The sequence below is a fragment of the Eucyclogobius newberryi genome, unplaced genomic scaffold (genome assembly GCF_026437365.1).
Source record: "Eucyclogobius newberryi isolate DKJ021-1_F unplaced genomic scaffold, fEucNew1.0.hap1 SCAF_17, whole genome shotgun sequence".
Lineage (NCBI taxonomy): Eukaryota > Metazoa > Chordata > Actinopteri > Gobiiformes > Gobiidae > Eucyclogobius > Eucyclogobius newberryi.
Window position 1 is genome coordinate 34,278,652 of NW_027315801.1, and position 21,461 is coordinate 34,300,112.

Sequence of the window (21,461 nt, forward strand, 5' to 3'; positions counted from 1 at the left end):
AGATGACAGACAGATATGGACAGATGACATACAGATATGGACAGATGACATACAGATATGGACAGATGACATACAGATATGGACAGATATGGACAGATGACATGCAGATATGGACAGATGACATACAGATATGGACAGATGACATACAGATATGGACAGATGACATACAGATATGGACAGATATGGACAGATGACATACAGATATGGACAGATGACATACAGAAATGGACAGATGACATACAGATATGGACAGATATGGACAGATGACATACAGATATGGACAGATGACATACAGATATGGACATATGACATACAGATATGGACAGATATGGACAGATGACATACCGATATGGACAGATGACATACAGATATGGACAGATGACATGCAGATATGGACAGATGACATACAGATATAGACAGATGACATACAGATATGGACAGATGACATACAGATATGGACAGATATGGACAGATGACATACAGATATGGACAGATGACATACAGATATGGACAGATGACATACAGATATGGACAGATGACATGCAGATATGGACAGATGACATACAGATATGGACAGATGACATGCAGATATGGACAGATGGCATGCAGATATGGACAGATATGGACAGATGACATGCAGATATGGACAGATGACATGCAGATATGGACAGATATGGACAGATGACATACAGATATGGACAGATATGGACAGATGACATACAGATATGGACAGATGACATGCAGATATGGACAGATGACATACAGATATGGACAGATGACATACAGATATGGATAGATGACATGCAGATATGGACAGATGACATACAGATATGGACAGATGACATACAGATATGGACAGATGACATGCAGATATGGACAGATGATATACAGATATGGACAGATGACATACAGATATGGATAGATGACATACAGATATGGACAGATGACATACAGATATGGACAGATATGGACAGATGACATGCAGATATGGACAGATGACATGCAGATATGGACAGATGACATACAGATATGGACAGATATGGACAGATGACATACAGATATGGACAGATGACATGCAGATATGGACAGATATGGACAGATGACATGCAGATATGGACAGATATGGACAGATGACATACAGATATGGACAGATGACATACAGATATGGACAGATGACATGCAGATATGGACAGATATGGACAGATGACATACAGATATGGACAGATGACATACAGATATGGACATATGACATACAGATATGGACAGATATGGACAGATGACATACCGATATGGACAGATGACATACAGATATTGACAGATGACATACAGATATGGACAGATGACATACAGATATGGACAGATATGGACAGATGACATACAGATATGGACAGATGACATACAGATATGGACAGATGACATGCAGATATGGACAGATGGCATGCAGATATGGACAGATATGGACAGATGACATGCAGATATGGACAGATGACATGCAGATATGGACAGATATGGACAGATGACATACAGATATGGACAGATATGGACAGATGACATACAGATATGGACAGATGACATACAGATATGGACAGATGACATACAGATATGGACAGATGACATGCAGATATGGACAGATGACATACAGATATGGACAGATGACATACAGATATGGACAGATGACATGCAGATATGGACAGATGATATACAGATATGGACAGATGACATACAGATATGGACAGATGACATGCAGATATGGACAGATGACATACAGATATTGACAGATGACATACAGATATGGACAGATGACATACAGATATGGACAGATATGGACAGATGACATGCAGATATGGACAGATGACATGCAGATATGGACAGATGACATACAGATATGGACAGATATGGACAGATGACATACAGATATGGACAGATGACATACAGATATGGACAGATGACATGCAGATATGGACAGATGACATGCAGATATGGACAGATGACATACAGATATGGACAGATGACATACAGATATGGACAGATGACATACCGATATGGACAGATGACATACAGATATGGACAGATGACATACAGATATGGACAGATGACATACAGATATGGACAGATATGGACAGATGACATACAGATATGGACAGATGACATACAGATATGGACAGATGACATACAGATATGGACAGATGACATGCAGATATGGACAGATGACATACAGATATGGACAGATGACATGCAGATATGGACAGATGACATGCAGATATGGACAGATATGGACAGATGACATGCAGATATGGACAGATGACATGCAGATATGGACAGATATGGACAGATGACATACAGATATGGACAGATATGGACAGATGACATACAGATATGGACAGATGACATGCAGATATGGACAGATGACATACAGATATGGACAGATGACATGCAGATATGGACAGATATGGACAGATGACATACAGATATGGACAGATATGGACAGATGACATACAGATATGGACAGATGACATGCAGATATGGACAGATGACATACAGATATGGACAGATATGGACAGATGACATACAGATATGGACAGATGACATACAGATATGGACAGATGACATGCAGATATGGACAGATGACATACAGATATGGACAGATGACATGCAGATATGGACAGATGACATACAGATATGGACAGATGACATACAGATATGGACAGATGACATGCAGATATGGACAGATGACATGCAGATATTGACAGATGACATACAGATATGGACAGATGACATACAGATATGGACAGATGACATACAGATATGGACAGATGACATACAGATATGGACAGATGACATGCAGATATGGACAGATGACATACAGATATGGACAGATGACATACAGATATGGACAGATGACATACAGATAAGGACAGATGACATACAGATATGGACAGATATGGACAGATGACATACAGATATGGACAGATATGGACAGATGACATGCAGATATGGACAGATGACATACAGATATGGACAGATGACATACAGATATGGACAGATGACATGCAGATATGGACAGATGACATGCAGATATGGACAGATGACAGACAGATATGGACAGATGACATACAGATATGGACAGATGACATACAGATATGGACAGATGACATACAGATATGGACAGATATGGACAGATGACATGCAGATATGGACAGATGACATACAGATATGGACAGATGACATACAGATATGGACAGATATGGACAGATGACATACAGATATGGACAGATGACATACAGAAATGGACAGATGACATACAGATATGGACAGATATGGACAGATGACATACAGATATGGACAGATGACATACAGAAATGGACAGATGACATACAGATATGGACAGATATGGACAGATGACATACAGATATGGACAGATGACATACAGATATGGACATATGACATACAGATATGGACAGATATGGACAGATGACATACAGATATGGACAGATGACATACAGATATGGACAGATGACATACAGATATGGACAGATGACATGCAGATATGGACAGATGACATACAGATATGGACAGATGACATGCAGATATGGACAGATGGCATGCAGATATGGACAGATATGGACAGATGACATGCAGATATGGACAGATGACATGCAGATATGGACAGATATGGACAGATGGCATACAGATATGGACAGATATGGACAGATGACATACAGATATGGACAGATGACATACAGATATGGACAGATATGGACAGATGACATACAGATATGGACAGATGACATACAGATATGGACAGATGACATGCAGATATGGACAGATGACATACAGATATGGACAGATGACATGCAGATATGGACAGATGACATACAGATATGGACAGATGACATACAGATATGGACAGATGACATACAGATATGGACAGATGACATACAGATAAGGACAGATGACATGCAGATATGGACAGATGACATGCAGATATGGACAGAGGATATACAGATATGGACAGATGACATACAGATATGGATAGATGACATACAGATATGGACAGATGACATACAGATATGGACAGATATGGACAGATGACATGCAGATATGGACAGATGACATGCAGATATGGACAGATGACATACAGATATGGACAGATATGGACAGATGACATGCAGATATGGACAGATGACATACAGATATGGACAGATGACATACAGATATGGACAGATGACATGCAGATATGGACAGATGATATACAGATATGGACAGATGACATACAGATATGGACAGATGACATGCAGATATGGACAGATGACATACAGATATTGACAGATGACATACAGATATGGACAGATGACATACAGATATGGACAGATATGGACAGATGACATGCAGATATGGACAGATGACATGCAGATATGGACAGATGACATACAGATATGGACAGATATGGACAGATGACATACAGATATGGACAGATGACATACAGATATGGACAGATGACATGCAGATATGGACAGATGACATGCAGATATGGACAGATGACATACAGATATGGACAGATGACATACAGATATGGACAGATGACATACCGATATGGACAGATGACATACAGATATGGACAGATGACATACAGATATGGACAGATATGGACAGATGACATACAGATATGGACAGATGACATACAGATATGGACAGATGACATACAGATATGGACAGATGACATGCAGATATGGACAGATGACATACAGATATGGACAGATGACATGCAGATATGGACAGATGACATGCAGATATGGACAGATATGGACAGATGACATGCAGATATGGACAGATGACATGCAGATATGGACAGATATGGACAGATGACATACAGATATGGACAGATATGGACAGATGACATACAGATATGGACAGATGACATGCAGATATGGACAGATGACATACAGATATGGACAGATGACATGCAGATATGGACAGATATGGACAGATGACATACAGATATGGACAGATATGGACAGATGACATACAGATATGGACAGATGACATGCAGATATGGACAGATGACATACAGATATGGACAGATATGGACAGATGACATACAGATATGGACAGATGACATACAGATATGGACAGATGACATGCAGATATGGACAGATGACATACAGATATGGACAGATGACATGCAGATATGGACAGATGACATACAGATATGGACAGATGACATACAGATATGGACAGATGACATGCAGATATGGACAGATGACATGCAGATATGGACAGATGACATACAGATATGGACAGATGACATACAGATATGGACAGATGACATACAGATATGGACAGATGACATACAGATATGGACAGATGACATGCAGATATGGACAGATGACATACAGATATGGACAGATGACATACAGATATGGACAGATGACATACAGATAAGGACAGATGACATACAGATATGGACAGATATGGACAGATGACATACAGATATGGACAGATATGGACAGATGACATGCAGATATGGACAGATGACATACAGATATGGACAGATGACATACAGATATGGACAGATGACATGCAGATATGGACAGATGACATGCAGATATGGACAGATGACAGACAGATATGGACAGATGACATACAGATATGGACAGATGACATACAGATATGGACAGATGACATACAGATATGGACAGATATGGACAGATGACATGCAGATATGGACAGATGACATACAGATATGGACAGATGACATACAGATATGGACAGATATGGACAGATGACATACAGATATGGACAGATGACATACAGAAATGGACAGATGACATACAGATATGGACAGATATGGACAGATGACATACAGATATGGACAGATGACATACAGAAATGGACAGATGACATACAGATATGGACAGATATGGACAGATGACATACAGATATGGACAGATGACATACAGATATGGACATATGACATACAGATATGGACAGATATGGACAGATGACATACAGATATGGACAGATGACATACAGATATGGACAGATGACATACAGATATGGACAGATGACATGCAGATATGGACAGATGACATACAGATATGGACAGATGACATGCAGATATGGACAGATGGCATGCAGATATGGACAGATATGGACAGATGACATGCAGATATGGACAGATGACATGCAGATATGGACAGATATGGACAGATGGCATACAGATATGGACAGATATGGACAGATGACATACAGATATGGACAGATGACATACAGATATGGACAGATATGGACAGATGACATACAGATATGGACAGATGACATACAGATATGGACAGATGACATGCAGATATGGACAGATGACATACAGATATGGACAGATGACATGCAGATATGGACAGATGACATACAGATATGGACAGATGACATACAGATATGGACAGATGACATACAGATATGGACAGATGACATACAGATAAGGACAGATGACATGCAGATATGGACAGATGACATGCAGATATGGACAGATGATATACAGATATGGACAGATGACATACAGATATGGATAGATGACATACAGATATGGACAGATGACATACAGATATGGACAGATATGGACAGATGACATGCAGATATGGACAGATGACATGCAGATATGGACAGATGACATACAGATATGGACAGATATGGACAGATGACATACAGATATGGACAGATGACATACAGATATGGACAGATGACATGCAGATATGGACAGATGACATACAGATATGGACAGATGACATGCAGATATGGACAGATGACATACAGATATGGACAGATGACATACAGATATGGACAGATGACATACAGATATGGAAAGATGACATACAGATAAGGACAGATGACATGCAGATATGGACAGATGACATGCAGATATGGACAGATGACATACAGATATGGACAGATATGGACAGATGACATACAGATATGGACAGATGACATACAGATATGGACAGATGACATACAGATATGGACAGATGACATACAGATATGGACAGATGACATACAGATATGGACAGATATGGACAGATGACATACCGATATGGACAGATGACATACAGATATGGACAGATGACATACAGATATGGACAGATGACATACAGATATGGACAGATGACATACAGATATGGACAGATGACATACAGATATGGACAGATGACATACAGATATGGACAGATGACATGCAGATATGGACAGATGACATACAGATATGGACAGATGACATACAGATATGGACAGATGACATGCAGATATGGACAGATGACATGCAGATATGGACAGATGACATGCAGATATGGACAGATGACATGCAGATATGGACAGATGACATACAGATATGGACAGATGACATACAGATATGGACAGATGACATGCAGATATGGACAGATGACATGCAGATATGGACAGATATGGACAGATGACATACAGACATGGACAGATGACATGCAGATATGGACAGATGACATGCAGATATGGACAGATATGGACAGATGACATACAGATATGGACAGATATGGACAGATGACATACAGATATGGACAGATGACATGCAGATATGGACAGATGACATACAGATATGGACAGATGACATGCAGATATGGACAGATATGGACAGATGACATACAGATATGGACAGATATGGACAGATGACATACAGATATGGACAGATGACATGCAGATATGGACAGATGACATGCAGATATGGACAGATATGGACAGATGACATACAGATATGGACAGATATGGACAGATGACATACAGATATGGACAGATGACATACAGATAAGGACAGATGACATACAGATATGGACAGATATGGACAGATGACATACAGATATGGACAGATGACATACAGATATGGACAGATGACATACAGATATGGACAGATGACATACAGATATGGACAGATATGGACAGATGACATACAGATATGGACAGATGACATGCAGATATGGACAGATATGGACAGATGACATGCAGATATGGACAGATATGGACAGATGACATACAGATATGGACAGATGACATACAGATATGGACAGATGACATGCAGATATGGACAGATGACATACAGATATGGACAGATGACATGCAGATATGGACAGATGACATACAGATATGGACAGATGACATACAGATATGAACAGATGACATGCAGATATGGACAGATGACATGCAGATATGGACAGATATGGACAGATGACATACAGATATGGACAGATGACATACAGATATGGACAGATGACATACAGATATGGACAGATATGGACAGATGACATACAGATATGGACAGATATGGACAGATGACATACAGATATGGACAGATGACATGCAGATATGGACAGATGACATACAGATATGGACAGATGACATGCAGATATGGACAGATGACATACAGATATGGACAGATGACATACAGATATGGACAGATGACATGCAGATATGGACAGATGACATGCAGATATGGACAGATGACAACAACTGAATCTTTTTCTACAACTTCAGGACAGTTGTTAAACATTGGTTGAAGACATCAGTCCTTTTTGTCTCTTTCAACTTTTCACTGCTGCGATTACTGTAAATAATCTGTTTTCTCTCTAACGCCTCAAGTATGAAACAGATGAAATGTAGCTTTTGTACTAAATCTGGCATATTTATGTTGAAGCTGTTGCTGTCCTACTTCAAATAACACACTTCAGGGTTTTGAATAAAGCTGTTTTGAAATTTAAAACTGCACAAGTCTGGTTTTCCCGAAGAAATAACTTTTAGACTTAAATTATGATTTATTTTTCATAAAAGTATGTTCCTAAAAACAAATAGAATTCTCAAAATTTTTAGATATTAACGTTTATGTCCCCTTTTTGTCTTAAAATCATAAGGAGGCTCAAACACTGTCCGGAATTCTGCTGCTGTTACTCATTTCTGTCCCACTTAACGCTTCATCTCAATCCCAAACTATGAGACACGTTGCAAGAAAAGATAGAGAATCACCATGGAAAAGCAGGAAGCTTCCACCAGGAGGACCACACCGCTGTTGTGCTTTGCTCATGGACACAACAGAATGCACTGCTAGAGTTAAATTCAGACTGCTTTATAATAACCAGCAATAACAGTAAGATTTGTGGTGATCAGTAAGAAATATGAGGCTGCACAGCTCGAGGGGAAGAGAAAGGCCACTATGCAAACTGAAGCATTAGCTGCAGATCCCGACCAACAACTCTGAGAACAACACACTTTTTTACAATGTGTGAAAAGTAAAGTGGTTCTGTGACCTCAGAGACACAGTGGCTGCTGCTCGTGTTCTTCTACATCAACCTTTCCAAAAAATAGTGAATAAAGTTAGCAAACTCTTAAATTCCATCCGACTCTTGGTGCCAGTAATATTTGCTTTGGGCCTTTGGCGGGCGTCGATGCCAATAACATATTCTACATCTCTGCTACATTTAAAGTAGTTTTATTATTACCGTATGTTTTTTTTTTCTTCCCGTTGCCAATGAATATCATACTAAAGTACATGCCTTTATATGTATTTATGCAGTTCTGATGACTTTTACAGCATTCATAGACTAGATCGTGCTCAATGAGAAGTCTGTGGCATTAGAAAAATGATAATGTTATTTTTATTTGCCTTTAAAATGCAATCGAAATGAATTCAAAGAAAAACAATAATTTAGCTCACAGTGTAAACACATGTTAACCTAATCTAACCATCTAACCATGTCAATATGTATTCATTTCCCCCTAAAGGATTCTGAGAAAAGAAATCAACAACAGTATTAATATTAGCACACAGCTACGTGGAATGTAATGAGCATGAGACCTATACTCCTATTTAAATCTGTTTCTGAAACTTTATAAACTGTCAAGTTATGAAAATAGTTTTCAGCATATTCTATTTTTACTATGTTTGGGGGATGAAAATGACCATTACATTAATTATCACTTTGCCGTTCAGCCTCTGTCATGCTTTTTAGCTTATAATATTTATTTTTCTAAAACTCTGTGGCAAAAATGAATGAGATATTTACTTCCAAAACCATGGCAACCTTCAAACTGCCGGTTTAGCTCCATATTCAATAGGATGGATTTTGTTCTTGTCTGAGCTGCTGCTGCTCATCGACACGTACATCTGCACTAGAAATATCAAATGTAGATTTCTTTGTTTCTCTAATGCATTAATTATTGCACATATGCATTCATTATTGCACATATGCATTCATTATTGCACATATGCATTCATTATTGTACATATGCATTCATTATTGTACATATGCATTCATTATTGCACAAATGCATTCATTATTGCACATATGCATTCATTATTGTACATATGCATTCATTACTGTACATATGCATTCATTATTGTACATATGCATTCATTATTGCACATATGCATTCATTACTGTACATATGCATTCATTATTGTACATATGCATTCATTATTGCACATATGCATTCATTATTGTACATATGCATTCATTATTGTACATATGCATTCATTATTGCACATATGCATTCATTACTGTACATATGCATTCATTATTGTACATATGCATTCATTATTGCACATATGCATTCATTATTGCACATATGCATTCATTATTGCACATATGCATTCATTATTGTACATATGCATTCATTATTGCACATATGCATTAATTATTATTGCACATATGCATTCATTATTGCACATATGCATTCATTATTGTACATATGCATTCATTATTGCACATATGCATTAATTATTATTGCACATATGCATTCATTATTGCACATATGCATTCATTATTGCACATTCATTATTGTTCATATGCATTCATTATTGCACATATGCATTCATTATTGCACATATGCATTCATTATTGCACATATGCATTCATTATTGCACATATGCATTCATTATTGCACATATGCATACAGAGTGCTCCGGGGATGAGACAGAATCCTAAGTTGATTATTAACACATTCTCATTGTGGATGGATGTCAGATGATAACACTTCACGCTGAATCGTACAGATTGGATTTTGTCTTGGAGGGTTTTATATTCACTTATTAGCACCGCCTCCTTTCACAATCCAAGCTAAAGAAGAATTCATTATTCGAAGCTCAGCCGTGCGTCGCAATTGATCATCTAGCCCTAAATATGTTTCGCTTTTAATTAGCAAAAGCAATTATGAGGTCCCACTGCTGAAGTACCTGGTGTTGGTTTGGCTTGTGGTGAGATCAGGAGGGACGGCTCGGTTATAGTTCAGTTTCTCCACATTTAGAGTGAGATCCCTGAGAAACTAACGGATCAGTCTCTATTACAGAAAAAAGTCTTACTTCAGAGTACTGTTACTTCAGAACTCTATTGCTTAGATAAAAGTACAAATTCTACTTCTCAAGACGAACTGAAGTACTTAAACCTAAAGGAGTCAAATGGACCTCTCTCCTGCTCATGTTGACCTTGCCAGAGAGATGAATTCTCCTGATTTTTTGTGAGTTCACAAACTCTTAAGAATCAACCTCGTTAGGCTCCGGCTGATGTGTTTGCAGTCGGCATTAACGGGTCAATTTAGGGCCCACGGGCAGGACTGGAACCAATCACAGAGCAGCATTCTGCAGCAACTGACGAATACAAATATGACGGCACCGACTGACTATTCTGTTGTTGTTGTTGTTGTTGTTTGTTTGTTTTGTGTGCACAATGACACTTTGCACATTTGTGGATGGGAAAGAGGATTTATCAGTGCTCGACCAATCAGCATGAAGAATGTTTCATGTGAAGAACTCAGTTCAGAGTGAGACAGATTAATCTGGTGACAATAAAAGGAAAAAGTAATGACAATAATTAACAACAATTTGAGACTATGGTTGTAATCATATTAAAGTATAAACAAGAAGTAAAAGATGCACCATTTCATTTTAGTGGTTGAGGATCTGCCTTTGGCCCTGCGACGAGTTGGCCACTGTCCAGGGTGCGCCCCGCCTAAGGCCCGAAGTCACTGGGATAGGCTCCAGTCACCCGCGACCCCGAAAGGAACAAGCGGTAGAAAATGGATGGATGGATGGATGGATCTGCCTTTGGCTCGTCTCCATGGAGATGTTAGTGCTTTGCCTGGTTCCAATGTATTTTTTCTAGCAATCAATATAATAAATATATTATAATTTAACAAATGCAAAATAAGTATTCTTAGGTTCTAGTGAGATTCAGAATCTCTTTTGCGAGATCTGGCCAAACTAACACATTCCACACAATACAGAAAGTCACAAAATATTACGTTAATAAAACAAAAAAAACATTAAAACAACTCTCAAAAGGCAATTATAGACCATTGTTTATTTTTATATATACCTTTGTCTGTTTGCTTATGGATACAAAAGTAGATAGTAGTAGTTTTGACCTTGTTTCGGTGAGCATGCTTCTCCTTCTGACGTGTCACTCATCAGCTGGCCACGCCCCCTGCTGTCCAGTGCTCGCTGGAGAAGCTTGTCCCGGGCGTGTGGGAGTGTGAATGCGCCTTCGTCTCTGTTCATCTCTTTAGGACTTAAGTTATGCTGGACACGGAAGGCACAACAACAATGTGAAGCACTAATGATGGAGACAAACGAGTGGAAGCGTTACGTAGTGAAGCTTTGTCCACGTTTATGGATTTGAAAAGTAACAAATAGAGCGGTACAACCACACACCACATCCACACAAAGAGCTCTTTTATCCACTAATGCGACTTTCATTACTGTTCAGAGAAAAGACAGTTAATTTTTTCCTGCTTATTGGAAATGGTGAGAAAGTTCCTAAACTAATTTGAAGTTTTTCACTGTGACTTCTATCTCCTTTGGCTGTTTTGTTTTGTTCTGTTTCTTTTTTGACCCCAAGACTCCCTCAACACCATGAGTTACTAGTGCCACCACAAATGACCCCTCAAAAAATAGTGATTAATGGAATTCATGGACATTATGAGAATGTTTTGTCACTTCAGATGGTGATTAATACAGAAAAAGGCACAGACAAATACATAAATTGCTCATTCAAGTAGCGAAAACCAGATATTGTTCAAGTACAAGATCAAAAAATGAATCATATTTTAACTGACTTTGTGTTCCCTGTTGCTGAATATATTGACATTCATCCTCTTAAATGACTGTGGAATGTGTGAAGTTTAGACACAACAACATGAAACGATGTCGTGACAGTGGAAGTGACTCCAGGCTCTTTGAATAAAACTTCACAAAGTCCAATTTCCTGGCTGCTTCTGGCTGCCCCCCGACACATTAAGAAAGGGTCAAATTCAAAGGACAAATGTCTCTTTCGGGACAATAAAGTATGTTTTAACCTCATGTTACTTTGCAGTCATCTGGGGACTAACAATAACCCCAAAAATGTGTTTTCGAGCAAACCTTTTGCAACAACTCCCAAACCAGATCTAAAGGTCCTGGGATATAAATTACAATGGAAATAACTCTTTTCACAGTGGCCCAATGAAATATATATGTTTATTCAAAGAGGATAAAATAAAAGCTCCCGCCGCAGTGTTTTGGAGATTAGTGGTGTTGAGGAGAGTTGGTGCCTGGGGCTGCATCGTTAATAAATACCTTACATTGTACTGAACAAAGTGCTCTCCTGTACCGCCGCCACGGAAACTGTAAATTGAGGAAATGAGCAATAAGATGCGGAATCGTGGAGCGCATTAATCACACAGGACCAGACAGAGGGAAATAAACAGGGACTTTAATTTTCATTCTCAAAGATGGTTATACATGGTTTGTGTGCGATGTCTGCGCGACACATTCGAACAGAGATCATGGAAAAATCATCATAAGTTACAGTAAATAAATAGTACGGTAAATAAAAGGTACTCGTGGTAAGTAAAGTCCCTTCTCGTCACCATCACGGGTAGAAAAGGCACAAAAATCTATTATTTTCTTTTTGTATCACATCTTATGTTACTACAACTCAGTTTCAACGCCAAGGAAAGGGTTGAATTCTTGGTTTTGATCATATATATAATAAAAACACAACTAAATAGTATTTTTTATGCAACCAAATGGTCTAATAATTGGTCTGAAATAGTGTAGATCAAGATAACTCTAAAACTGTTCAGGGAAGTTCCAATGTTGTCCTTTATCAGTATTAATATTTCAAATGAGTTTCTAGTTTCTTTTCTGTTCTAGTTTCAGTATTGAGTAGAACCAGAGATATGTCTTACAATCCTATTCTGACAAACATGACAACGCTGCAGAAATACCTCCAAAATCACCAAAATACATCAATTCAACAAACTCTTCATTACACCTCAGTATTTGTCTTCTTAAGTTCCTCATGACTTCATCGTATTTAGCTGTGTTTGACCCCATTTGACGCGCTAAGTAACTCTACGACTCACTTAACAGAATTAGCAGAGTTCCATGTTCTTACTTACATTCTGTCGTCTCACTCCATTTCCTGAACAGACCTCCGGGCGCGGCTTTGTCAAATGTGACCCACTCCCTCCGCAGTAATATTATTTTAATGACACCGCTGCGTTTGAGAGAATGAATGACTGGGAGCGACTGAAGTTTTATCTGCGAAAAATGTCCCTGATTATTCACCAAAGTCATTATCGAGCGGCATCGAGGCTCGCCGGCTTTAACTTTAACAACTAAGATGAAAGCTAATCATATTTCTTGCTGTGAATGGGTCGCCTGTGGGATGAATGGACTGTTGTTGAGAAAAATGGTGGATAAATGCCGCTGTGGCAAAAGTGAATGTGTACATTTTATTTATTTGCATGTGTTGATGTTGTTGTTTGTCTTCTTTTTGCTCTCTTCTTCCAGCGCTCGGCCGGCGACATCATGATCAGGAACATTCAGCTGAGGCATGCTGGGAAATACACATGTGCTGTCCAGACCAAAGTGGACAGTGTCTCCATAGCGACTGATGTGGTTGTTAGAGGTAAGTTCAAAAATGGTCTCTTCGATAAAGTGAAGGATTTAGCTCCAAAGACGAGCGAGGTTGGGCTTGGTGAAGAAATGACACATAAATCAATGCTGTTCCTTAACAGTCAGAGAACATAATTCAACTTAGAATATAAAACAACACAGAAACGTCAGACTTTGTGTGGCTTGTGAGGGAGAGAGGGTGTGGCTTGTGAGGGAGAGAGGGCCTCGGTCAACACGCTAAATGCAGCGTCCGTTCTCCTTCCCCAAACATCTCTTTCCCTCTTGTAAGTGGTTTTATTTCACATTTCACACATAATGGGCGGGTCACTTTTCTCATTGGTTAACTCGACACCCAGCACTTACGTTTACAACTGTCTTGGTATTTTCCTTAGAGATAAGAGTTTGGGGAATGTTTACCTGCTCCAGTCCCAGGTAAACATTCTTTACCTCCTTTTACACCATTTTCACACATGTCGTTTTTCTCTTGGACTAATGATGCAGATAATATATATCACACAAATATAATCCTATATTTACATTTGATTACATTTTATTACAGTCAGCACCGGGTGCCGTTGGGGGGGCAACAGTTACTATGGTTACATGCAGTCAAAAACCCTCTTCATAACTGGAATATTAGCAGTTTAACCCACTTTTTAAAAAACAGAATATGACCCCTGAGTTACTCCTTTTCTAACCTGAATATCTGGTCATGTCCCAATCAAACTCTTTGTGTCCTGGACTTACAATACCAAAACGCTTTTCCTTCTTGGTCCAAAAGTATGATGTTGTGTAACCACTTTTGGACCAAAAAGGAAAGCAATCACTTGGTAAGTGGAGCGCACACCTTCATCCAAAGTGTCCGGGGGCTGAAACAGGCAGCACGAGCCTGGATGACACGGCTCCGGCTCCATTTCCCATTTCTTCACGTTCTCGCCTTCTATTAAGGAAAAACATGAAGCAGGACATGTAATACTATCATTGCTTATGTATTTTAAAAGGGCCTGTGTACCATTAAAACACATATTGCCGTTTCATGCATCGTACCAGAGATTTTACATTTACATCCACAATCGCTCTGGCAGTGAAAAGAACAACCCACAAACATGTTTGAAATGACATTCAAGCTGTTTACACACACAACAGAATCCACACATTTTCACACAGACGCATTCGTGATAGTTTCAAGTACTCGTGGTGGGTCAGTAGCAGCTCCAAAAGCACCAAAGAGGCAACTTCTACCAACCACGGACGGTTCATTCTCCGCCGCTTCTGTCGTCTCTGGACACGGAAAGAAGCGACATCACATGCATTTGACGTTCCTCATGAGTCACAACATTGTCAGTGCATCGCGGTGTGAGGTGGTTTGTCCCAGTTGAGTACAATCGCCGTGTACGTACAGGAGTAACTGTTGTAAACGGGTTGTTCTGAATGTTTCCTAACCCTTGACCTGAATAGTGACTGTATGAAATTGTAATGGCAAAAATAAGGCAAAGAAGTGAGTTGCTTTGTCTCAATGTTAAGGGGATTTAATCGGGCGTTTCTCTCTCTCTGGAACGTCACATGATCAGTTCTCCCCCTCGTCCCAGGTCCTCCTTATTTCTACACATTAGTCACATGACCCAACACACACGGACAGTGACCGGTCACTCAGGGACAAAGGGACAAAAGGAACAGGGGTTTAAAGAAGGAGACAGTGGATAACATTTGCATTAATTCAATTCACATGTCCTGCTGTCTTTGTCCTCGTGTGAGACAAAACAGAGAACTTCCTGGTCACTTCCTGGTCACTCCAGGACGTCCAGACATGTACATTTCCAGGCAAAGAGGGGGCTGTGTCCAGCTGTGACTTTGTGTGTTAGAACTAAATGGAATTGAAATAGAATTGAAAATTGGAAAAGGCAAAGGGCCAGATAATGTTAACAGAACTCAGTCAGTGGCTCAAGGGCTTATGAAAGGTGCTGCTGGGTGCTGCTGGGTGCTGCTGGGTGCTGCTCGGTGCTCCTGGGTGCTGCTGGGTGCTGCTCGGTGCTGCTCGGTGCTGCTGGGTGCTGCTGGGTGCTGCTCGGTGCTGCTGGGTGCTGCTCGGTGCTGCTCGGTGCTCCTGGGTGCTGCTGGGTGCTGCTGGGTGCTGCTCGGTGCTGCTGGGTGCTGCTCGGTGCTGCTCGGTGCTCCTGGGTGCTGCTGGGTGCTGCTGGGTGCTGCTGGGTGCTGCTGGGTGCTGCTGGGTGCTGCTCGGTGCTGCTGGGTGCTGCTCGGTGCTGCTCGGTGCTCCTGGGTGCTGCTGGGTGCTGCTGGGTGCTGCTGGGTGCTGCTGGGTGCTGCTGGGTGCTGCTCGGTGCTGCTGGGTGCTGCTCGGTGCTGCTCGGTGCTCCTGGGTGCTGCTGGGTGCTGCTCGGTGCTGCTTGGTGCTCCTGGGTGCTGCTGGGTGCTGCTTGGTGCTGCTCGGTGCTGCTGGGTGCTGCTCGGTGCTGCTGGGTGCTGCTGGGTGCTGCTCGGTGCTGCTCGGTGCTCCTGGGTGCTGCTGGGTGCTGCTCGGTGCTCCTGGGTGCTGCTGGGTGCTGCTCGGTGCTCCTGGGTGCTGCTGGGTGCTGCTCGGTGCTGCTGGGTGCTGCTGGGTGCTGCTCGGTGGCCTCGGAGGCTCTGCAGCGTCGATGTGCTGTCCTTCCCTCTCTTGTCCCCATTCGGAGCTGCACTGTTTGCTCCAGTGAAGCCTTCGGGCCAAACACATGCTTGAGCGGCCTGTGCAGGACGGACGTGTCGGTCGGAGGAACCAGTGTCGGAGAATGGCAGCCACGCCTTTGTCAGCCCGCCTCGAGGCAGCTGAGGCAACGATAACTGACCACCTCTGAGAATGGAGTGAATGAATAATGCAGTGTAATCTTGTAAAGTGCTTTATAAGTGCTTAAGTTATTAGTAAAGACGATACAGGAAAATCTTTTCATAAGATTATTTGGTGTGATTATGGTAACGATAATAAGATAGTTTGGCCAAAATGTTACTTTAAATGTATATGTCAAGGTATCACACACATTTTAAGGTTTCTGCAGTTTATCTGATCAAACACTTGATATTCTATTTTAACAAATCTTGATCTTGTTGTGTAAAGTAGATAGTATATTTATTTTGTGTCGTTTTACAGGTGGTAACTTGTTGAAAACCGTGCGTGTTCCTCTCTTTGTGCCGGAGGATGTTCTCTACTGTATGTAAATGTTTGAGTCCCATCAAGTCTCAGCACTTTTCTTTTATAAGCTTTGCATTTAAATCAAGGTAATAAGCACTTGTTTTGTTAAAAGATAATCAAGCAGCGCTGATTGAAAACCCCAGATGGTTATTACTCTTTCAGAATACTAAGTAGGAGACGGAAACACTGAAAACTTTCTCGCACTTGCTAAATGCTTTCAATTACTGGATTATATAAACACATTATACTGCCTAAATCACACAGAGAATGGGCTGCAGACAGAAATGTGAAATCCCTTGATATATACTGCTCATGAATTGTGGGTTATTCACGAGCCATAAGTTAAATATTTCATCCGAAAATACAATATGTACGACATTTGTCTGCAGGGTGTTTCTGACAGTCTGAATTTTAAACAATTTATCACATCATATTGCTGTGAAACTGTATAACTTTCACTTCTTCCTCTGATTTGAAAAGGAATGACAATGATTTAATCTGGGGCTGAATTGCACTTGCAGGGCGTAATCTGTTTCATGTTTTGTTGCTCATTTACAAACCCATCTCGCCGGTGGACACACATGAATAATAGAAAAGTCATTTTTACAGAAGCGTGGCTGGTGTTGATGTTGCTAATGGACAAAGTTTTTAAATGTTCATGTGACGGTCTCAGCAGGGGTCGATGTCCAAACAGATGGTGGTCAGCAAAGTCACATGGTTTAAAGCTACAGTTAAAATAAATGTATAAATGTATAAATGTGTGATGTAATGACAGGTGCTGGAACTCTTTGTATCAGTGATGCCCAACCTGAGGACATCATTCAAAAACATGATTTGTGGCCATTTAAACTATAAAAAAGACCACAATCATAGTTTATTTATGGGCTTTACCAGTTCTTTACATGACAGTTATAACAGTATTCAACGTTCTGGAGGTGTAACGTCACCTTCTGCTGCTTCTGTGGAAACATGAAGTTAAAACCATCTTTGGATCGTTCTCCCTGGAGGTTGATGCGTTTTGTGCCAAACTGTTGGACACAAGCAGTACGAGTCAGGTTTGTGAAGATGCGAGCGTTGCATTGGTAAATGACTTTAAACAGGCTTTGGTGCCACTCGTATGTTTCTGAGGAAGTTTAAAAAAAACACTCAATAGAAGAACTCTTATAAACAAAACAAAAAAACTGTTATTAACGAAACTCCTCTCATATCTTAATAGGGAATGGAGGAAAAAAATAAAATAAAATAATAAAGATAAAAATAAAATAATAATAAATAATAAAGTAAAGTAAAAATAGCGAGCATAAGACTAAATAATACTAATACTAATGCTAAGTAAACACTCTTATTTACATCAGTTGTATGCAGTTGTGAGTACGACAGTAATTGCACATGAATATGACGGTATTGCACATGTTGAAGTCAGTATTGCACATGAATATGACAGTATTGCACATGTTGAAGTCAGTATTGCACATGAATATGACAGTATTGCACATGTTGAAGTCAGTATTGCACATGAATATGACAGTATTGCACATGGTTACTTTCATTTGAGGCTTCTGTATTACAAATTCTTCTTCATGGACATTTTACAGCGAACAATAATCACGGTGGTTTTATCATTTCACGTTTTGAAACAAACAGATCTCCTTTTCCCGGCGTGTAATGGTCTTGATCGTGTGTGTGTTCCCCCGGCAGGTCCCCCCGGCCCCCCTGTGGACTGTCAGGTGACCGGGGTGTCTGAGACCACCGCCTCCGTGTCCTGGGGCCCGGGTCTGGACAACCACAGTCCCATCCTGAGCTACGCCATCCAGGCCCGCTCTCCCTTCTCCCTGGGCTGGCAGGCCATGACCACAGGTGGGCTTCATGTCGCAGGACACGTCAAGTCATAAAAGCCTCGTGTCTGATGTCCTCACACAGGACTCTTCAAATATGTCAAACACTGAATCAGGTTCTTGTGGAAATCCCAGTATAGTGAATGTGCTGTCTAAAGGTAAAGGTGTGACTCTTCTGGTGCTCGTCCCTTTCAAAATGTCATCGCTTTGTCCGGAAATGTTCCACGTTACAATGCGATACAATTAACGTATTTATGCCGTGACAACGTGTCGTACAGTGGAGCCACCGGGCCAAGAGGAGAGCCATGATGTGTATTAGACTATGGCCCAGGTAAGATCTGGCCTTATAATAGTCTGGCCTTTTGGAAATGTGGGTGTTTGGACAGAATGTTCTTTCCCCTGCTGCCAGAGGCCCTTTTCCCTTTACCCCTCGAGTTATTATCATGGCTGAGGCTGCAAGAGCTCCATAGGATGACTGGATATGGGTGTAATATGTACATCTGTGGCCCGATTGGCTCACCATTTTACATGAGCTCTTTTCCGTCAAAAATCTGTGTTTTATGGGTGTTCAATGCAGTATAAGAGCTGGCTGCAGGCCTGGCTCGTGGTCTTTTCTCGACCATGTATGTCGCTGTATGTAGTGACGCTGTTTTTCTGTATTTAACACCTTCCAAAGCCTCAGAGAGTTTCTTCCTACTTCGAAGCCACCTCAAGAAAACATCACCTTCAGTCACCACACCCACTCACAGTAAAAACAAGGACTGTAGACTCTTAAGTCGATTAATACATGCGTTCGCACATCCGGGAACTTGTGCAGTGGCAACCGAGTCCGCCATTTTGAAAGGGGCACAACAGCACGTCTACTACATACGAAATCCAGGAAATATGAAGCCAAAATGCCAAAAACCTGTGTTCTGTAGGGGTCATTGTTCTGTAAGGTCATTGTTCTGTCAGGACATTGCTCTTTTGACTGACCAAGAAATTATATCTTTGTCGTGTACCTTAGTTTCCCGTTATCATCTAAAGAATCAAAGTATTCGTAGCTCATTCTGCCGTAGAAAAGGATGCAGTCGTGTTGGTTTTTATATATCGCGTGCCCCTTTTAAAATGGCCGCTCTGGGGAAGTCCTGGCTGTGTGACGTCACCGCGAACGCATGTATCGGCGGATGGTGTCTTGGTCGACCAAAATGTGTATTGGCCGACTCATTATTTCGGGGTATTTTTATATTCACAGCAGCAGAAAGTTGAAGCATTTGAGAACACAACCTGAGACTGTCAAAATGTGAAAGTCGCTATAAAGAAGCGGATCTGTTTTAGGACTAATATATCCCATAAATGAATGATAGATGTGTTTAATGTGGATCATTCCGGGCAAACGATACGACCTCCATGGAGACAGGTACAAAAGTTAGATAGTGCACCATTTATTAGGAATAGTTTCACATTAAAAGCCGTTTGGCAAGAATGGCTTTGCTTCCGGTTTAAGAAGCAGAACAAGCAGAAA

At 40.5% G+C, this 21,461-nt stretch overlaps 1 protein-coding gene across 1 annotated transcript in view; it reads left to right on the forward strand.

Moving 5' to 3' along the window:
- LOC140363553 (contactin-4-like) overlaps positions 1-21,461 on the forward strand; it is a 218,166-nt gene that overhangs the window by 167,395 nt on the left and 29,310 nt on the right. The window contains exons 13-14 of the mRNA XM_072450184.1: positions 14,834-14,951; positions 19,821-19,979. Of these exons, the coding sequence (XP_072306285.1) occupies positions 14,834-14,951; positions 19,821-19,979 (277 nt within the window). The remainder of the gene's footprint in view (positions 1-14,833; positions 14,952-19,820; positions 19,980-21,461) is intronic.